Source organism: Frieseomelitta varia, unplaced genomic scaffold (assembly GCF_011392965.1).
Source record: "Frieseomelitta varia isolate USP_RPSP 00005682 unplaced genomic scaffold, Fvar_1.2 scaffold_648, whole genome shotgun sequence".
Lineage (NCBI taxonomy): Eukaryota > Metazoa > Arthropoda > Insecta > Hymenoptera > Apidae > Frieseomelitta > Frieseomelitta varia.
The window spans coordinates 591,383-614,439 of NW_025110421.1; the positions used below are offsets into that span (position 1 = coordinate 591,383).

The 23,057-nt window shown below is 33.7% G+C and overlaps 1 protein-coding gene across 3 annotated transcripts in view; it reads left to right on the forward strand.

Annotated features, from left to right (window-relative positions):
- Positions 1–23,057, forward strand: part of LOC122534914 — a 102,504-nt gene that overhangs the window by 46,493 nt on the left and 32,954 nt on the right. For all 3 annotated transcript variants that reach the window (XM_043665996.1, XM_043665995.1, XM_043665997.1), the window contains 4 exons: positions 779–958; positions 14,791–14,916; positions 20,534–20,761; positions 22,166–22,417. In XM_043665996.1, the coding sequence (XP_043521931.1) occupies positions 779–958; positions 14,791–14,916; positions 20,534–20,761; positions 22,166–22,417 (786 nt within the window). The remainder of the gene's footprint in view (positions 1–778; positions 959–14,790; positions 14,917–20,533; positions 20,762–22,165; positions 22,418–23,057) is intronic.

Consider the following 23,057-nt stretch of genomic DNA (forward strand, 5'->3'; position numbering starts at 1 on the left):
AATCGTCCTGTATATTTAGTTGTAATTCTAGAATTCTAATGGATGCAAAAATTCGAACGTAAAAATTTGTAAAATATCTGTAGCTTTTTAATTTATTGTTTAGTGAAGCAGAATTTATTTATTTTCTGGTTATTATGCAAGCTCTGTTATACAAGCTTGACTTTCCTGAAACGTGAAATGCAAAAGAAATGTTCGAATAGAAAACACAAAAATTTATTGCATTGTCGCATGTAAAAGGATAATGGTTACTTTTTTATTTCCCATTGTACAGTGCAGTGCAGTCGCATGAAATATCCTCTTTTTCATCTATAAGAGGCTTTACTGAAATACATAAAAGTTTCATATCTGAAGAGTGTATCGAAGAGCATCGTTGCCATCTCAAAAATTTACGATAGAAGTAAAAACATTAAAGAGATTCCAATATAATAAGAGATTCCATTTATTGAAAAGAAGTTTTGAACGTCATTCCAATTGCACGGAGACTTAATTAAATAGAAAAAAAAAAACATTTTCGATTAAAAAAATTTCGATTATTCGAATGTGAATTTTGACTATTTGTACAAACAAGAAATATACATGAATTAAATATTAACTATTAAAATTAAATCTTCGGTTACTTTCAATCTTAACACTTGGATATTTCTACAAAAAGCCCGCCAGAAATCTCAATTTATATAATTCCATCAAGAATCAGATATTTTTCCACGAAACAAAATTCGACCAGCTCGAAGAAAGATAGAGGATCAAAAAAAAAAAATTTCAAACATTTCTTTTCCAGACGTGGACGAATGTGCCCAACCAGATTTGCAAACGGAAATGTGCCGCTATGGTTGCATCAATACGCCAGGATCTTATCGATGCGCCGAGCCAATGGAGTTGAAGGATCAACCGATACTGGACAGCTTGTCGATCACGTGCCTGCCAGGCTACGAGGCAACCCCCGACGGAACTTGTATTGGTAAGTGGTTTAATCCGTACGGGTGATTTAACAGGAAGTTGGATTTGCCGGTTAAGCCCCGCGGCAGACACTTTTCACTGCGAACATCCACTTCTGCCCTGTAATACATTGTACTTCGGTTGCTTCACGATTCTTGCGTTCCGTGCGGGATTTTCGTGGTTCGCGAAACGGCACGGGAATCTTACGCGCGAATACGAAAGGTAGCACGTTCTCTCTTACCAGTCTTTTTTTTTTTAAATGATAAATACAACGAACAGAGTAACTGAACTATTAACGACGAAAAGTTGTCGACTGTTATAACTTCGTCAGAAAAAATCGTATAGCAGTCTTTACTTGGCGTTGTTTTAGAGCATAAAGCTTTGAGAATCTCGAGTTTCTTTTTTTTTTTTTTTTTAAATATATNATTTTAAATATATTCTTTATAAGATTATATATTTTACAATATAATATTTTAAATATATTCTTTATAAGATTATATATTTTACAATATAATATTTTAAATATATTCTTTATAAGATTATATATTTTACAATATAATATTTTAAATATATTCTTTATAAGATTATATATTTTACAATATAATATTTTAAATATATTCTTTATAAGATTATATATTTTACAATATAATATTTTAAATATATTCTTTATAAGATTATATATTTTATAATATAATATTTTAAATATATTCTTTATAAGATAATATATTTTATAATATAATATTTTAAATATATTTTTAAATATATTCTTTATAAAAGAAAGGTAAAGATTCTTTACTCTCGAAAACTGTGAAAGTTCAAACATTGAAAAATTTTCTCATCAACCAGAGATCCATCTGTGGAGATGATCCTGAAGGAACAATGGCCGTTCGAAATTTACTCTACTACACTGATATTTCCTTTTCCATTATTCACGACGAAATTTCTTGAATTTTTATTTTCCAGGACAATCGTCACCTTCTGTAATTCCCCGTAAACAACGTGCCTCTCTACGCGACGAATTGAAACGTGATTCTTCTCGCGACAAATATTGCGAAGCCTGCCGGCCTCTCGTAAGCAAGCAAATGGAACGTGCTACTTTTCGCAACGCGCACACCGATGTAGCCTGCATCCTATTTCTGTATCCGTACACAGAATTAAGACCGTTATTTGTGCATCTCAGCAACGAGACGCTCCAGCGGATGATATTCTTCGTTGGCCGACATAATTGCGTTTGTCGTTCATTTCGCGGCGCAGAATTTTAGCACAGGCAACCGATAGGTAGTACGATAACAATTCCCCATAGGGAGATGAGCGTCCTAACGAGATTTTGCCGCCTGGTGCTAGTCGTATCCCATAATACCGTTCTAGACGATCCGAGTATATACGTAATCGAATTAGCCCGCACATGGATCCGCCCGGTAGGCTGGCGGCTTCTCCGCTGCAATATTGGGTCGAGAATCTGGATCATCAACCGCCGGAAAACTGTCCAAATTAATGGCAATGCTCCCTGTTTCCAAATGTTTCCCGCTAATTTCGAGGATTCATCCGCCATTTTCTTCGTATAATTTATGAATTTATTTACCTAATTCGTTTAACCGCTGACGATCTATCTTGAGCTTAGTCCCTAGACTCTGGATTTCAATCGCTACGATTGTTTTCGGTGATCTGTTATTTGGAGAAAGCTGTATTTCAGTTATTTCGTTTAATTGACAATGGTCTAATCGAGCTTGTGCTTAAATTTTGGATTTTGGAGTTGATACGATTTCAGCAAACTCTTATTTGGAGATGGCTCTTCAATTATATTCCATTCATTTTATCCGTTGTTCATGTTGTTCTTTATCTTCCATGAATTTATTTTTATTTGATTAATAAAGTGTCTAGACGTTCGATTTTAATTGGCACGATTCTAACAATTTATTGTCAATCGTTTATTTGAGGAATGATGATTTTTGATTTTCTGCGAGAGGATTGTTTAAGGTTTGTCAAATGAGAATTGAGTTACTACGATTATTAGTGAAATGTTGTACTCTGTCAAGGTATTCGTTTGTAACATTGTAATTATAATAGATTGTGTTGTTAATTAATCATTCAACAATTAAGCAAAAATGGGTACAAATTTATTTTAATAACGAATATCAAATCTTTTGATGAAGGAATTAAAAGATGCATTAGACGTGCAAAAGTACAAAATATTAGAAGTAGAGTATTTATAATTTTTAATGTCTGGTGGAAAATAAAATTCCTGCTCGAGTTCCATATTTTTGATTGCATTCGTAAAAATTTAAAATTGGATGAAATTTCGCTGTTTACTCGCGACATTTAATCTTATAAAATTACATTTGAAAAGTACAGTTATTTTATTAATATTTTACAAATGTTCGAGCGAGCTACTTTCAACGAGATTCTGCACCTTTTCCAAACAAACGTTGAGAAATTTGCATTTGCATTTGCACGTTTCATATTTGTACTCGTACCCTCGTGATTAGAATCTTTAGCAAGATAAACGTTCTAACAAGATTCCATTTCCGACTTTAGGCTTTCTAGTAGCCTCTAAGCCTATTAGACCGTGCGATCGAGTTACGCGAGGGAATTGATATAGAGATGAGAAAACTATACGTAATAGTTGATCAGCTTTTCAATTTCCGACTATTAAATTAAAATTTCACTAAACTATCGTGATAATTTATCTTAAGAGATAAATCAATTCTCCCATTTCCTTCTTCTCCAAATTCAGCGATACTTTCTTTAAACGGACTCTTTCTTTTCAGTGTAAATTATCTAAATTAACAAATTCTGGTAGCTATATTACGTAATTTGGTCACTATATTACGGATCAGAATTAAACAGAAGTTTAGCTTGGTTGCTACTGTCTCCTTAGGTCATGCACAAATTACGAGTTACATGTTACATGCTATCTAAGTGGAATTAGCTAGTAGAATTGCCATCATGTATCATTTTCTTATTAGACAAAACGTATAATCCATTCGTGTCTCGAGACGTTAGCAAGTAACTTTGATCTTAAGCGCGACTATTTATCATGCAAAAGTTGTCCAAACTGTCCTGCTCAATCTCTGACAAACTATCATAAAATGTTAACTAGTAAGACCAGCGAACTCTGTCGATAAAACAAGGATAATCCGCTATAAAATATAATTCAATATTGTTTTATCGCTACTTGAAATATCAATTTTGTCTTATAACGGTGAAACAATCCTGTCTGTACGAAAAATTCTTTTAAAATAATAAAATCTACTTTACGAGTAGCCAAATTTTCAAATTTTTTTTTCTTTGATAAATGTAACGAAAATTCTTTATCGATAACGTAATTTGAAAGAGACTTGAGTTAGATAAAGAATCAATTTAAACGCTTTCCGTGCAAAACAATTTTCAATATTCCAGAAGAATCACCGAAAGCCAAAATCTGCTTTCCTTTTTTCATTCCTTCTTTTTCAAATCTTTCGTCTGTAACAATTCCCTCGCCGCTGTTTTCTATTCGAAACGAAATCTGTCGATATTTCACGAAACTTCCACCAGGACAAAGAGCGAAACGTCGCGAAATTCGAAGTCCACCCTTTTCGAACCTCTGCTCCGCTTTGACATCGCTGTTTCGAAAGATATGTTTTTAATATTTCACAAAAAAGGAGAAAAAATTGCGAAAGACAGGAACGTGAAACAAAATTCAATTCCCTCTTCAAATCTCTTTTCCACAATAATTCATAAATAATAATCAATTCCCACCAGTATCTCCTCAACAAAGAAGACCCCCCAATTTATGATTTGTGCAAAGTCCAATTGATAGTGGAACGTATTATCGTTCAGTGGAGGAAATATACAACAGAATCGGTCCTAAAATTGATACACTTTCCTTTATATTATTATTTATATTTATATTATTATTTATATTATTATTAGGAAATATACAACAGAATCGGTCCTAAAATTGATACACTTTCCTTTATATTATTATTATACGTAGTCCTCTTGCCTTGCGGCTTAAGGATGGCTTCCGGTTGACTTAGACTACCTTAAAATACCTTCAACTGCAAGTCGTAAATTTTCTTACCACTAAAAATTAAACTATGAGCTATAAACAATAAACAATAAATTTTAAACTCAGTGATAGATTTTGGCATGTCTATTTTAATCGCTACTTTCTTTCTTTGGCTATTCTTTGGTTTTCGTTAAATTCGTGTTAAAATATTCATTGCCCTTTGTATTCTTCTTTTTTTCCCCTCGTCTCCAAGATTCTCCTCATGGTTTCCACTCCTCTTCCATTTTCTCGTCTAGACACCTTTCTTTCACCTTTATAATAAATTGCAAGATTCAGCTCCTCCACAAGTGGGTTATTAGCGACTTTAAATAATAATAAAAATAAACAAAAGAAAATAATTAATTAATTAATTTCCCCCTGCGGTGTTTTGTCGCTTCCGTTCGACACTCCACTAAATCCTCACCAGAGAACGACGACTCGAACGTCGTGAAATTCGGCTCTCCGTCTTGTAATTCGCCACCGTTTTATGGCCACCGTTCGAAACGAACCCGGTACGGGGTTGCAGGAAACAGTCGCCGAGAGAAATGGTCTGATTTAAGGGAGTTCCTGTCTAAAGGAACCTGCGCGTTCGCGATTCTGATTACAAAGTGACAGTCCGCTGGAATTTCTCCCCGGGGGATGTAAAGGGCCGGTTGATTCGGAGGACAGGGACAAATGCGCGAGCTCGCCACGAAAATTGGGATGAATTCATTAATGAAATTACCGCCCGGCTCATAATACACGAAACGGTTGTTTCTCTGGCCAAGTTAAGTCGCGAAAAATTCAACGACAAATGAAATTTTTCGGTTAGACGCGACACATGTTGTATTATAAATCGTTGCGCGCTAGTGTAACGATGACTCATTTCTCGTCCAAGTTATTACGATGCTTGCGGCTGTTGAGATGACAACTTCGTGAACATTTCTCGGTTCGATTTCTCGCTCCAAATTTTTGGAAATTTATGTAACAATCTTGTTTTGTCGTTTTTTTTTTTTTTTTTTGCATAGGTGATAAATGTTCTTGAAACATATGATTAGATTTGTGTGTTTGTTGAAGATATTGATTTTTATACAATTTGTGAGAAATTGAGACTTAAAAAACCAGCAAATTAAATGAAATAAATATCTCTGCAGTTTTTGGTTAAAGTTTCTTTAGTAAAATATAATTTATAATATAATACTGTAACAGTATTGGTATCATTTATTTAATATCAAGTACAATATTGTTTAGCATATTTAACGAATATATCTTTTAATGATCATAAGCTCTTGAACCTTCTTAATATTTTCAGTTTCATTAGGTCCTTCCATTTTATTTTTCGACAATTTAAATTTGCTTTCCAACAATTTTTTACATTTAAACAAATATCTCTTTTTATTACAGAGTAGCAGACTTGGGATTTATGATTGATTTATGTGTACATTGGAAATATTATTTGAAATATGCGATGAACGTGTCTATCACTTTCAGAATATTTACTATTCCCGTTTTATTTCATTTATTGGCTTTGACAAATTTTTAAAGAGTTTTTCATATTTACTTACTAAAATGAATAAATTGTTTTCTGGCTTTAGTCATATGGATTTAGTTGTACGTTGCATACGTTTTTTTTTTATTTCCCTTCAGTTTCAATATTTTTTTGCTATAAATAAACAACGATTTGTTACTTGTCATATTTACTGAGATGTGTAATTAAAAATATTCCTATTTTCTTTTTGAATTGGAATTCATTTAGATAAAACGAAGGAATAATGAATTTTGGAGAAATATACAATACCTATCTTAAGAGAAATGTTTTCCCTATTTTTTAGTTAAAATATTTTAGAAAAATATTTTTTAACTTCCCTCGTGCTTCTTAACAGTACTTTAAATGAAATCAATTTATTCTTTCTTTTCAGCTTATTTCTTGAAATAGAATCATCCTATTCTCGATTCTAAAACTAGTTACGTGACACTCCTATCCGACGTTAAATTTTATCTTTGCTTTATTTTTACAAAATAACGTTGAAATTTGCAACTGACACAGCTCCAAATTTCTCCAAATTCATTAACGTTTGCAACAGTTGCGTGAAATGACAGCTTTCAAGAAGAATTGGCGCCAAACGGACTCGAACGACTTGAGAATCGTTCGACTTTTGGCTGCAATTTCGGGTTATGCGGACCGGCACACTTAAAAACTTTCATCAACGAAGATCAACTTGGTGAACTTGTTTCGCGAATGAACAAAGATAGGGAAGAACGGCGCGCGTAGAGGAGAGAGAAGGTCTCTTTTTCCCCCGTCTCTATACAGTTTCCGGGCGGAACACGCGGAGGACATCCGTAAAAGTCTTCGAGTCCGGTAGCAAGAAATTCTGAATTAGTTTCGTCCAAGTCTTTTATCACGAGCTTTCTATCTCGCGAGCGAGAGAATAGCTGATTTTTTGGTACGCTCGTGTCGAGCGTTCGTTGGTTTTTCGATGATACGACGATAAAGAGAGGCGATGTACCTTGGGAAAGTTAACGCTTCTCGTTTCTTTCCTTTCCACTTTCGCGCGTTTCTTCCTTACTGTCGATCCGTTTCACATTAACCTCGCGTTTTTCACTCGCTACGTTTGAACACCGCGATTCCACCACTCTGAGTCTTTTTTTTGCTCCCTCTCGCGATAATTTCGCGAATTCGCTGAACACCTCGTCGATATTCTCTGATCCGACAATTTTAATATCCTTTTTTAATAATTTCATAATTTTGTCAAAGTGGTTAGATGTTGCACTGCAGTTTCTTATTGGTTTGAATCTATGGTCACTTTATAATTGATCCTTTTTTTAAGTTTTTTTTTATAACTGCGACTATTTCTTGTTTTTTTTTTTTTTTATAACTTTTTTATAATTGACCTTTTCGATCGTTTCTCTGTCAACTATTTTTTTTAGTTTCATTTTTCCAATTAAAAAATGTTTCGTCTAGTTTTGTCTGAGTTCGTTAGTTTTCAATGAGAGGACTGGATCTCCCGTTCTGAGTTTTGTTTAACAATTTCTCATAGTATTTCTTCCTTTCTTATCAGGTCTGTCCTTTCTAAACGATCCTACAGAAACTGAATCACACGTAGAAAGTTTGTTCAGATATTATTCGTATTTCCTTCAATCCGGATGAACTTCTAGCTCTTCCACCAACTTGCCACGATCTTGCTAAGTTTTTTACGACGACTTTGTTCCATTCGACGCGAGGAGAATTGTAATTTCTCTTCATCGTCTTAGTATTTTCATTACGCTTCGTCTAAGTACACTGAACATCGGCAAATTCGTTAACTATCCTCTTAGGATTTCCGTCGTTATTGTATTTTCATTCTTCCCCCTCTCCCTGTTCCTTTTTCTTCTTCTGTTTCCTTTTGTTTTTTAATCCCCAGTTTTCGTTATAGCTCATCTGAACGTGACGTTTCGCTAGCCAAGTTTCGCCGACGTCGTTATAAGTTCAGAAAATTGTTAGAGCAGTAACGTTCCGTAAAAATTTCTCTTCGTGGCGAAAGTACCCTTTTCACTTTTGTGGAACGCGGCGTTCGTTTTTGTAAGTGTCTCATTACCGGTTAACTTTTCGCGAGTGCCTTCTTCCGTGCAACGCGCGTTGACGTGTGTATCTTGTTCCTCTCCACCTCTTCTTTCGTATTGAGTCGTAGCAAACGCGGAAACCCGTGTACAAACATTTTGAATTGTTTGCGCGCGTGGTTGCTTCATTTTGACTCTTTTTCTTGCGTTTTGATGATTTTTTTTTTTTAAATTTTAGAAGATTCGTTCGTACGAAAATCGATTGTTCCTCCAAATCAAAGTAATTCGTTTCTACGTTTTCAAATATTGAGTCTACAACCGAGATTCCGAAACCAGTGTTCCAAAAAATCTTTGGAATGTTCATAAGTTATTTTCAATTTCAAGTTTCTATATAATAATTAGACTGTGGATTTTTTTTTTTAATTTTACGAACCTAACTACAAAAAACTTAGATAGAAATTTGTTTCATCTAAGAAATATTAAATACTTTACTTTGGATGTTTTGCATATTTTCGCATTATTTTATGCATTTTGTTGATTATTTTTAAAATTTCCCAAAAATGTATAAACAGTAATTAACAATTTCTTGATTAATCGAGCTCCAATAATATTAATCTTTAAGAAACTTTTTTCATTAGTGTCGAGAAAATTATTTTCATAAAACTTTCTTTTCGAGTCACGTCAATCTCCGAATCTAATGAAACAGAGACCCGTAAGTTTGACGTGTCTTTTTTTCTTTTCTTATTTTAATTTATTTACATATTCCACAACAAAAACCATTGTTACACGGCTCATCGAAATGTACGCTGTCCTTAAATTTTCCAATCGATGAATTATCATAAATGGATCGTACTGTTCAATTAATCGAACGTATCAGAATATGCTGGCGATTAATTCGGCCAACTAGCCGAATACATTTGTCGCTCATAAACACGACGAGTATGCAATAACGGATGAAGTTTTATATTTATATATTCGAGCACCGGACCACAAATAGTAGGATAACGTAATTAGTACTGTGCAATTAAATGAGGCGTTATACCTATGCAAATGTGTCGCGGAATATTTGATAAACTGACGACATAAATCACGGTAAAGAGAAAAAAAAAAAAAAAAAGAAAAAGAAAGAGAAAAAAATGGCTGTGAAGGAAAAGCAAACAGGAGTGTTTTTTGCTATCAGTAACCTAGTTCTCTAACAGAGAAAAATTGCTCTTCCAGTCGCAAAATTGAAATAAACACATTTGTATATTTTTAGCTTATCATTGAAAATTCTAATTGAATTAGTAATATATACAAATAACGAATTTAATTATATTATTTAAACAATACTGTTTGTTGTGTATTATTATTCATTGTGTTATTCATTGTTATTCATTATTATTCATTGTGTTAGATTATGTAGAAATTTTGTTTGTTTTCGGTGTTACATTTCGATGAACATTATAAAGTAACTTTATTATCGTTAATTATAATAATAGCTTATTATGGTTAATGTAAGTTTATTATTATTATGTTGAAGTGGATAGCATAGATAAAGAGACAAATAACATGGATAAATGTCGCTTATAATTTCTAAACCGTTTTATGAAAATAATAAAAACAAAGCGAATATTCTAAGAGTCTAGTAAAAGTATTTTAATTAGAAAATTAAAATTTAAAAAAGAATTTCATTACATACATCGGATTACAGATTTCTTTCATAACATAGTCCACAAATGTATTAGATTTATGATATTAGATTATTATTAGATTTATGATATTTAAAATTATTAAAATAATTTATTAAGTAGTAGTATTAATATTAGGATAGTAATTGTTTCAGTATTTGGAGACAATTTAAAGAATGTTGAACTGTTAACTTTACATATTGAATTTTTTTGACAAAAAAAAAAAAGACATATGCAGATTGTTGTTTGAACGAATTTCATCTCTGTTGAATATTTGAAAAATTAAATAGAACTTAATACGTAATTTAATATTTTACTTATTATATAATTTAGAAAGTAATATCGGTCTTTGTTAAATTAAATTATTTTAAGCTACTGCAATTCATATTCCTATCGTTGGTTATTGCTAGGAAACTATATGGATACGGATATGTTACAAATAACAATTCTCCATAATTATTTAATATAAATATTTCGAAATATTTTTCATACTTTTCATTAAAACATATTCGTTCTATCTCAAGCTCTGTATTTCTTTTTAATTAAAAAATCTCACCGTCCATGAATTGCGTCCGAAATAATTTAAATATAATTTATGCAAACGCCATTGTTACGCGTGGCACACGTTTCAATCTCGTCACCGATTATTTCAATGAGCTTGTAACAACGTACTATTGTGCGGTAATATAACACACTATTCACCTATTATTAATGGCTTTTACGGTACGCTGCTAATTAGTGTAACTAGTAACAATGAAAACAATGAGCAGTCGAGAAAGACGAATAACGATGACAGAGAAAACACATGAACAAAGTTAACAAAGTAACGAAGATTCTTAGTTAGTCAATGAGGGATATATTACAGGGATAAAATTCGGTTCAACTAGAATAAGGTTCGACTAAATTTGCGTATTTTATACGTACATACATCGGTGTTAGCACGGTGTACGCGACACTCCCCATTTTGACTTTTAGATTATGCTAGCTGCCGGATGATAGCGTCTACTGACAAATGGTCGTTCCACCATCGATGTCGAAAGCACGTGCGCCAAATGAAGGGAGTTACCGAATGTATAAAATATCCAAAGTAGGGGATTCATTATAAATTTGAGTAGGCAATATGAATCTCTGTTTAATCCATCGAACCTCGAGAATTTGCAGATCCGAATCGCTTTTGACCCACATCGGAGAATTGTAGATACTTAATATTTAGTAACGCTTAAATTATATATACAGAAAAGAAAGGGAAAATGAAAATATTCTATAAATTTATATATATATATATACATATGATTTTTTTGTTTATTTACAATTAATACAGAAAACAGTATTCTGCTTACAGGGTTGGCAGTTCGAGGGTCAATTGTGTTCACAAAAATATAAATTTGCATAGAAATTGGAAGTCTAGTTGTAGGAAAAAAACAGAGTAATTTTCTGCCATTATTCTTCCCCTCGATAAATATATACATATTTCACGCGTTTAAAATAAAAGAGGAAGGATTTTGCACGTTTTTATGGATTTTCATTAAAACCAGATGAAGTTAAACTTTATCTTATAAAACACATCGTCATCATTTCAGACTGTGCATGACTCTAATTAATAAATAAACAAATCAGTGCCCATAGAATGTTAAAAATCCTCGTTTTTCTTTAAATATTGTTTTAAATTCGAACGATATAAGCATTATGATCTTATAACAGCATTAATGAAATGTTAAGACGTTTTGTGTAACATACGTTATAATTCATAGGAAGAACATTTCTTTGGAAAAGAACGAATTTTATATTTTTAAAAATGGTCTGGGACGAATTTTATATTTTTTATGCGAGAGAATCGACTGGTTTCATAGTTTCGGAACTGCAGGGATGAAACACGGAGTGAAACACGTAGAAATTATGTGAGATGTTTTTATCGTTAGACAAATGTCGAGCGTCAGAGTTATGTAACAGCGATTTCCACTCTCTAATATGTTTCCCTCAGTCACCTGCTGCATGGCTGGTTGGATCGATGTCTGCCATATGTGCACACGAGGCCCATGAAGTAGCATAAAAAGCTGTCTAGCTCAGCCTGAGAGTTCTCAGATTTCCTCGCAAGTTTCACAATGAATAACGCATAACGTGAAGTGATAAAAATCGTTTTCGATCTCGAGGGAGAGCTGCATTGGATCTCCTTCCGACGGAAGATTAATTATGGCTGGCTGCTTGAAATTCGCACCTCGATCTATATACGTACATGTACATGTCTTATCTGCGCGAAAGAAACGAGCGTCAGTTAAAAGTCAAAAAAGGAGAGATGAACCGAAAGAGAGAGACTCAGCCATCCTGAAAATAAATCGCGCGCCTTCTTCAAGCAAATACGTCCATCTTCTAATTATCGGTCATCACTGAAATTTTCTCTGATTAGATATCGCGCATCATTCATATCGAAGAATCATTTTTCGAGAGATTTATATATTTTATTTTATACGGTACGTTAAGAAACAATGCGAGGAAATTTTTATATTGATCTATTTAGAAAAATTTTTTTCTCAAGTGTAAGATGGTATAGTAATTAGATTGGAATTATAATTTTTTCAAATAACGGAAATTTTTGGATATATTTTATTCTATAAGCAATATAAAGGAATTTTTAGTTTAACACTCTTTCTCGAGTGTAAAATGATATATCAGCGAAATTGAAATTATGATTTTTCAAATAATTTATCTATTTCGTTCCGTCAAAACGTAGCAATTTTTGATATAGTATGAGAAGCTATATTATACTCAGTTAATAGAGTATAATTGTAGGAAACATAGTTATTGATTAGCAGTCTCATTTCAATGATATATCTATATACCTCAGCGTAGCTCATAATATGAGCTTTAAAATATTGGTAGAAATATTTTACTTCATTTATCTTGAGCCCCACGAAATCACGGACTCCTTTATTTGATTCACTCCATCTATAACACTACATTCTCCTGTCGACCCTCAGTTTATCTTCCAAAGCTCCTCTAAAATACAAATGTCTAATCATATTAGGTAGTATCAACAAATTCGATTTTTTTAAACCTTATTTATTCATACAGTTCGTGACTACTTATTTTCAATTTATATATTTTTCTACTGTTCAGTTTGTTCTATATATTTAAATAAAAATATAAATAATAATTATAGTACAATAAATAATAATATAAATGATATACGGGATATTAAAAAAATACGATACTGTACGATACGAGCGTTGCAGAAAGTTGCAATTAAAATTCACTTCATTTCACTACTCGGATCGTGTGAACCAAAACTATAATGTTAAATTTCTCTAGAAGAAATGTCAAATTTCGTTAACATTGTAGACACTCTTGCAACAACTTCATCGCAGACCCGTAAGAAATATTTAAAATCGTTTCCTTCGATACTGACTTCCGTCGCTCGAGAGATCTCCTTCTCGAGCAGCCATTCACACCACAATTCACACCCCTAATACCGAAATAAATCCTCTTACGTATTCCTCTCACGTTCGAAAGGTATCAACGGGCAGTAAGAATGAGCCTGGCCAACAATAGAAATCTCGCGGGGACAAGGAAAAAAGGAAAAAGAAATCAAGCAGCGTTGTATCGATTTGCCACGAGGAGTTAGCCCCCGAGGACCCAGTGATGGGGTGGCTTCCAGGATGGGGGAGGAAGAGGGGAGGGTTTCGTTGGATCGTTCATTTTGTCGGCGCGTCATTATCGCGCGGATAGTCCTTGGCTGCGCGGCATATCGCGACCATAGGTCGTGAAAGCGACGGAAGTCGAGCACTCTTGGCGGTCATTGAAAGCGCTCGAGGCAATCGCAATCTGGCCGACCCTTGTACGTCTATTTCGGTCAATTTAACGCCATCGTGCGGACAATTGACCAGCCGGTCGATGGCTGGTCAACGAAAGAATGCAGACACGTCCGCGAGGAGTAGTTGTATGCGAATAAAAAGAGGAGGAAGAAGGGGGGAGAGGGAGAGGGTCTTCCGCCGTTCTCTCTCGATACTCATCCCAGACGCGATAAAAGGTCAGACACGTTATCAGACGCGTGTACACGCCCGCGTGGTGGAACTTGAACTTTGCGGAATGCTGATCGATACCGGTCGGCATTTCGACGGGGAGGAAATGCTCGTTACCGTCAGAATAATGGTGGCCAATGGTGGCAGTCGACGTCGTTAGAGACAGATACTTTTTCCAATTTTACAAATGACCCGCTGGTTGTTTACTCTGTCTCTCCCTTGTGCGAAGTAGAACTTTCAGCAATGGGTATCCTTCGCAGGGATAAAATTTAAGAAACAATTCTAAAGGAATAAAATGTACAATTTATTATGAACCAGTTTTTTTTTTGGTAGACACAAATGTGAAAGAAAAAGTTTCAAATCTATTTCCCATAAACACATTCTTCTCGCGTGTAATTCGATTCGTCATATAAATCCTGTCATTCTATTTGTAAGCCTATTTATCACGACGTATTGGTAAACTGAACGCATCACCAGTCGGTTTTGAAAATTTTATTTATAAATCGCGAGATGGCGGAAGGTGAACGTAAAGCAGGAACGATATTCCTCGTTAGTGTATTTAGTTCCATTCCTGCGTTGTTTCTCTCGCATAAAAGCTGAAATAATTTTGCATACGTCTGTGTAGATATCAATGAGTGTACGGTTGACAATGGGGGCTGCACAGAAGTTTGCGAGAACACGGACGGAAGCTTTTTCTGCGCTTGCGACGGTGATGAGAAAGCTCTGTCGTCGGATGGCAAGTCCTGCATTGGTAAGTTTCTTGTCTTGTATTCACCGTTTCATAATATATATATTCAGTGGCTCGGTTAAACATATTTCGTATACCTATAGCAGATATAGCAACATTCTTTTAACTTTTCCAATCTCCGTTTTTTACTCATACTTAATTTTAATGAAGCATTGAAGTATTCCTTTCATTTTCGACATATAGAAGAATATTTTTGTAATCCTTTCGGTTTCATTTTTAAATTTCTGATTATACTTAATTTTGAAGTTGCCTTTTAATATGTCAATATCATTTTACCATAATCTTGAAGAATTTCGGATATATAAAATTCCAGAGGAATAAAAACTGGAAAGATGTCAAGTTAAATTATATTGTCAATAAATCATGCGTGAAAGTTTCGTACAAACATAGCTTTCATTAGATTGAAAAGAGTATAACAATCATTAATTCAAATACTATATTCTCATTTACCATTATAATATAAATATATTATTCATGACCAGATTGCAGATATTTGTGCAAATTTAAAATAATGTGAATGGTACATTTAGAGAAATGTTCTGCTTACCAGATAATAATTGTGTGCTGCATATCATTGCATATTATTTCTCGTTCGTTAAATATATGAAAATCCGCGCAGCCTGTTCATCACAAGCATGATACGGAAACAACGTATTTTCCGCGTGAAATAGTTTTCAGTTCAGAAGTACATTAAACCTCATTCTTTATTATCCTGTTAATATTGTACCAACGTACAATATTCAGCGGTGGCTGGAACCGACAATTTTCTTCGCCAGACCTGCCAGTTACCAGATAAGAATAGAGACGTCTATTAATCAAGAGACGTCTCCTTCATCATCCCTTAGAATGTCCTACTCGATCGACCTACACGTCTGATGCAACCTGTACACGTCGTCCTTCGAAACGTTCCCCTTTTCTCTTCGGGGAGAAGTTTCGGATCTCCTTTTCATTCGACTTGTCGCCCCCTCCCCCAGGATCATACATCATTCGCGTGTCTGAGAAACGCAATATGTTCCACTGACGCGGGGGAAATTTCCTTGGCTCCGTCGTAATAATGTCATCGTGGATACACGCGCCAACGTTTTCAGCTACGTTTTTCCGACTAATGCCTAACACTGTCTGAGTAATACATTTCCTTTATTGCAAGCGTGTTCACGGGACAACGACAAATTTGTCCGCGTTTCTTCCAGTCGGATTAATTCACCATGTCTCTCTCTAGTTTGGTGTTATGCAGGACGAACTCAACGTTCTTTTCCTATCTCTCCTGGTTGAAACACTTTTCCGTACATCGCCGCCGATAGTTTTTCCGGAAACCTAGACGATCTTGAACGCTGTGCACCTCTGGCGAAATTTTTCAAGCGATTAGTTTTTGATGTTTTGTCAGGTATCTCGTTCCTTCACTCGACGGAATTCCCTCCGTCCTGATCAGTTTAAGTTCTTTCTTATTTTAGTTTTTCTGTTCAACCTGTTAAAAGATCGTGGTTTTCCATTTAACGCCGTTAGGGGCTATTTTTCTGATTAACTCATTTCACTTGTAAATTTAGCTCGATCGTTATTAGAATATTGTCAAGTTTCGTACTCCGACGTTAAGGAGAATCTTTTTCTTTTCTTGTTGAAATTTCTTCGTTTCGAAAATTTTATTCTATGAAATTTCAAAAATTTACCATCTTCAATTACACTTGAACTTTTTTCTTGCGTCGTTGAGTCTGGATTTTACGAAATATCTGTCATTTTAACTTTTCATAATATTAATCAAACAACAGTAATTTTACGTGATTTTTACGTATTATTTCATTATTTGATCTTTAATGCTTGAATATACTGCAAGATGTATTAAGGAAGTTAAAAAGTCCTTGTCCAAGCGAATGATTAAATCATTCGCATTCAATTGCGGGATTCCGAGGTTAAATACCCAAGGTTTCGGAGTAAGTACCTTGTTGTTCTTCACCGTCCTCTTATCAGAAAGCTCCTCTACGTTCTCCACTCTGTGGCCAAATCCTTTAGGAACAATGATCCTATTCGTTACTCCCTTTCTCACGGGCGGCAATGCGAACTGAACAGTTATTGTGATGCCCGACCATGCATCGCATGCTCGAATAATAGGACTACAATTGAAATGGAGGGATATCTAACGCAACGCGTATCAATAAATATAATTATTGAAAATTTAATATCCGTCCGTTTAATTTTCGATATTATTTTTGAACGATTAATAAAATCGAACGTTACTCACGTTTTGTTATAATTGTTTCATTACGAAAATTATTCGTTAAAATGAATCAGTATTTAATACATTTTTACTTTATTCCCAGGAAGCTACGTTACTTGGAATTTTATATTCTTTTTGGATTTGTTGCAAAGAAAATATATGGTCCGAACCCAAAAGACAATTGATACATCATATTTTCCCTCCCTTGAAACCATACAACTTTTGTATTAAACAACTTTTCGCTAGAAGCATAATTTAAAAAATGTGCATGTTACGTAAATCACCCTGTACATTACAAAAAAATAATAATAATAATCGACACAACGATAAAAGACAAATTAAACGTGGAGTGAAATTGATGAGTTTAATCGCAATAATTATAAAATTGTTCTACAACGGCAGTACGGCGTATCTGACTGATATTCTATTACAAGAGAGCTGCAAACATTGAATCTTTCGCATTAAAAATTCGATCGTAAATAGAATAAATACAATAAAATCGAAAGCGGAAGGCGACAGCTGTTATTTCGAAACAAATCCGTATCCGTTGCAACCGCGCCTCCCTCCCATGGAATTGATCCGCGAACTTCTCCGCGTGTTATTCCGATTTCGTTCGCCTGGCTTGCTAAAAATTTTCGTTTCACCGCCCGAGTTTACCTTCTCGTTTGCATAAACTTATCGGGCAATAAGAAAGAGACAAGAAGTTTCACCAGTGAAATTTGCATCGCCCCTTAGGTGCACGCTAACGTTTTACAAGTTCCTCGGCGAATATGAAATCAAGTGACCCAGATTGCGATTGTTTGCACAGTTATGCCGCGGCGGGTATACGTCTCGCGACGAACTGATAACTATTCGAATCTCATCGAATTATCGATAAGTATAGCCTTCCGGTTATCCGAGCCGCGAATTCCAGGTACGACACTTGAAAATTTAACTAGTTTATTCTAGTCTGCCTTATGGAATTAGGAAATTTCGTTACGAGAGAATCTGTCTTCGATCTGGCGGATTGTTCTGTTACAAGACTAGTTCGTTGATACTGAAACGATATAATGTCTCGTGGTTTTTTAAACGGTACGTCTTGATTAAATAATTTTGGAAGTGCCGAGTAGGTCACAAAAGTATTTGAACACTCGTTTCTATTGTTATATTAATTATGTTATTTTTATTATATTAATTATTATGCATAATACATTATAATATAATATAATATAATATAATATAATATAATATAATATAATATAATACAATATAATATAATATAATATAATACAATATAATACAATACAATATAATATAATACAATATAATATAATATAATATAATATAATATCATATAATATAATATAATATAATATAATACAATATAATATAATATAATACAATATAATACAATATAATATAATATAATATAATACAATATAATACAATATAATATAATATANATATAATACAATATAATACAATATAATATAATATAATATAATACAATATAATACAATATAATATAATATAATATAATACAATATAATACAATATAATATAATATAATATAATTATAATGTATAATTATACATTATATTAATTGTTATTAATTTACATTACATAGTTACTAGTATCATTATATTGATAATTTTAATGGTATCATTACTTTAATGAAACGTGATGATTATATTTGAAGATATTCATTGTATTAACAAACCTCGATATTTAATTCTTTCGGTTATCTTTCTTTAAAGTTAAAAAATATTCCATGTTTAAACAAAGTATGAAAATGTTCAAAATTTGCCAAAATGTATAAAAGTTACATTTCATGCAATTTATTAGCAACATCTCTTTAACAAAAGGTTAACACAGAAAGCTACTATATTTTCAGCACATGATAAGTAAAAATGGTCCCGACGAATATTATTAATAAAATAGTAAATTCTGGGTGTTCAAATTGTGATCTCCACCATATCTACGTATAACGTATTTTTGGATTTTTGTTTTACCAATGTTATCACGATAATCAGACCTCGCCGCGGTGTTAATAAAATTTCAAAATTACATTTCGTTACATGGCACACGCGTTAACGTCATACGTACACTCATAAAAATGTTCTACGAGCAAGGTACACAGGATACACATTATTCGTCGTAACGAAATTGACCACAGTACAAAATTATTAACCGAGACGAGATGTCTGCAAATGGAACATTGCATCAACGCGGCATCAATCCGTTAATGGGTTAATCGATACCTGAGCCGATTATACGATCGAGGATGTGCAGTGCTGCGAATCTGCAAGATTCCCCGTCAAGTGACCCGATTTGCACGGTGTTGGCGCGCATACAGACGTCGAAATCCCGAACGCGTTTCTGTCGGAACGCGTTCACCAAACGATCGTCGATACTTGGTGGCGCCATGCGGAACCGTCACGGAGCTGATTCACCGCGCAAATGTCGCATCGATACGTGTCTAACCGTATCGTCATTAACATCCACGATTCATATATTATGCAGACGTGGATGATAATGGGAGGGTGCATCCGCCACGGATGCGATAATGCTTGGCTCGACGTCGCCGGGAATCGAGATTACGCTCGACGAGGACGTATCGACGCCTCGGTTCCGCCGTTCCCCCCCAAGGTAGAGCGATTAACGCTGACAGAAACTCCCCTGCCTTCCGACAACGCCGTGTCAGCGAAAATTTAGCTAATTGTAAGAGGATCAAGGGATTCGCGGAAATCATATCGGGGATCGATGCGCCTTGGCTTCGGAGAGAATGGGCAAAGCGAATTGGAGATTTTCGAGTGTTTCTGTTTATCGGTGGACTTTGGATTTGGGATTAGCTTCTTTATTGATTAATTCAGTTACGCGATGGAATGGACGGAACCATTCTCCGATTGTTGTATTTAAATAATCAGTCAGTTTCGTAATTTTGTGATTTAAATTTCCATCTTCGAGCAAGAACATAATGTTACAAATACTTCAATTTTTTAAATATTTCGTAGTATAGCGATGGGAAAATACGACAGCTCCAGTTAAAAAAAAAAAAAAAAAGAAAATGGAAAATCGATGATGTAAATGAAATATTGTATAAACGCCACGTCATAGGTGAATCTGTGTGATTTAGTAACCCGTAAAATATTTAATTACACTTCTACAAGTATATATTTATACACAACATGTTCAGAGATCGCAAAAAATATAATATAAATTATATTAGTTATTATTATATTTTATTGTATTATATATTAAATTACATCATTATATTTATCACACAAGTCACGTAATATATTTACACCGTTTTCACCATAAATTGATTGGTCAGGAATTAAGTACCTTTTCAATCGAATTGAACGAAATGTACGTGATGGGAATTTCTTCATTTTTCAGTTACAGTAAGGTGGATTTCAATTTCTTTTCCAGATATAAACAACGTGTCCTGTTCACCGTTGAATCCGGAGGGTCGGGGATATTTAATGTGTTCACGTTTGGCAACGCCGAAGCCATGGAGAAGTAGACGAAGAGTGGCCAATCGACCAGGTACCAAGTGTTTCTTGAAGTGTCCCCATGGGTATCAGCTTCACGGGGAATATGAATTGACTTGTCGATCGGATGGTTCGTGGGATGGTCCGAAACACGGCGAGTGTGTCAGTGAGTAAAACAATTTTTCCAATTTTTACTTTTCTCTCTTATTTCGTTGTTAAATGTTATATCGTCGAATTTTTTTTAGTAAAAATGTTAGCATCTTTGTTGATAATATTAATCCACGATTTTACGATTCGTATTGTAAAACGAGAAAAATTTTAAATTTAAATTCTTCTATGAAAATTATAATTCTTTTGCAATAAATTAATAGATAAAACGGTAGTATGTAGAAAGTAATTCGTTAATTAATGATTAAATATTAATTAAACTCAGAATTTATATTATTTTGACGATAAATGTTAGTCAGAAATTAGTTTTACGAATTTGTTTCATTATTAAATAACATATATATTAGATATATCATCAGCTTAAATAACGATATAATATCAAACCATGAATCTCCATGTACATTTTATTTCAGTCCATGTCTTTCAGCTATGCCAGACTCTAATTAAACTAGTTACAGGCGCGGAAAATGTTGATGTTCTATTCAAAGTACAAGAAAATGCTTTCACTTGAAGCACGAATAAAAGAATTAATTAAATATAGTTGAAGTAAATGTCATAAATGGTAATAACGAATGTAGAGCAAATTTTGCGAATAATTTCTATTGCTTTCAATTTTTCTTTTAATTACATTGTAATAATATTATTCTGATATAGCTTAATAATTAATTTGGAAAAATTATTCGTAAATTGATCCTTGCATTGCAAAATGTAATACAGAAACACTTATAAAATACACAAAGTATCTAAAATAGCACATCATAGTATTTAAACCATGAAACTGATTTTCGAATGTTTTGCAATAAATATTAATCTGCAATCTATCAGTCTTTTCTAAATCCTCTTAGTACTGTACAATTTTTCGACGTATCATCTAGAACTACAAAGTTTTGTCGTAAGAACAGAACAGAAAAATTCTTTCTAGTATAAGTATCATTTTACATTTCGCAAGAAAATTAAAATATTCGCTCAAAGTATTAGCAAAAATCGTGGATATTTATTAAGAGGATAAATAACTATATATATCAGATCTAGCAAAAAAACAACATCTTTCTAAGATACTATTTTTAATAAAAAAAGAATTCTTACTTGTCATTAGTAAATTTCAAGAAATATTAAATATTAAATATTTAATTTATTTATATATTATATTTATTTAATATTTAAATATAATTTATCATATTATATTTATATTAATTTAATATATAAATTTATTCATATATTATATTTATTTAATATTTAAATATTGAAGATTAAAGATTAAAAGATTTAAAGATTAAAGATTAAATATTTTTATTTTCTCCGAGGAAAAGAAATCACTTTTTCTCTCTCTCCAGCAATGCGTTTACTTTTTTGTCGGCAACGAAACGATTAACACGTACAATGGTTTTTAATTTTGTTACAGGATACAGCAAGCCTCGTTTAGAATGTCCGAAGGACGTGATCGCGGAATTACCACCAGGACGAGACGAGGCGTTCGTTACGTTCGATCAACCATCGACGGATCTCGATTGGTTCCGATACGTTAGGTCGAAACCCTCCTGGGGAACCAGGCTCGAGGCGAATCTGACCCCGGGGGTGCACGAGATCACGTTCTTCGCGAGACACCCGGTATCGAAGAAACAGGCCAGCTGCGTGTTACGCATCATCGTCAAAGGTGATTAATTAATGCACGTGCATGAAATCAATGTGTAACATGTAAACTCCGGTGATGATAATCGGTATTGATCATCGGGCTGATCTATTAATCAACGAAGGGTAGATCAGGCTTGGAATGCGCGTTATCGGCAGATGGAATCAGGAACGATTAATTCTGCGGGTTTAAGGGACTGTTTCAGACAACATGCAGATTATTATACGTCTTCGACGACGTATTGTTCTTGTTGCCTTGGTGTTAGTTGATCCTTCGTTTCGAGCATTGATCTTTCATCTCCGAGTTCCTTCGAGTGTTAAATACGTTCGTTGATCGTGAGAGCGCAACGAATCGTAAGAGTACTCGGAAGATGATCTTTCGCGTGCATTTCGAAATTCCTAGGAATTCGTGTTTAGTAACACAAGATCATTTACGCAAATTTATCTTATAAATAAATTAATATGAAAATTTGATTTTGGGAATTAATGATGGATATAAATTGGAAAACATTGACTTTTTTGAGTTATTGTCACAATTATTCCTATGTACTAAAACTTAAAATCTATATTTGATATATACCAAACTAGTAGTATCCTAATACCGAAGTTATTGATTTTCTATTGTTTCGTACTAGACGTCAGTCGAAAAGTTTGATATTGATGTT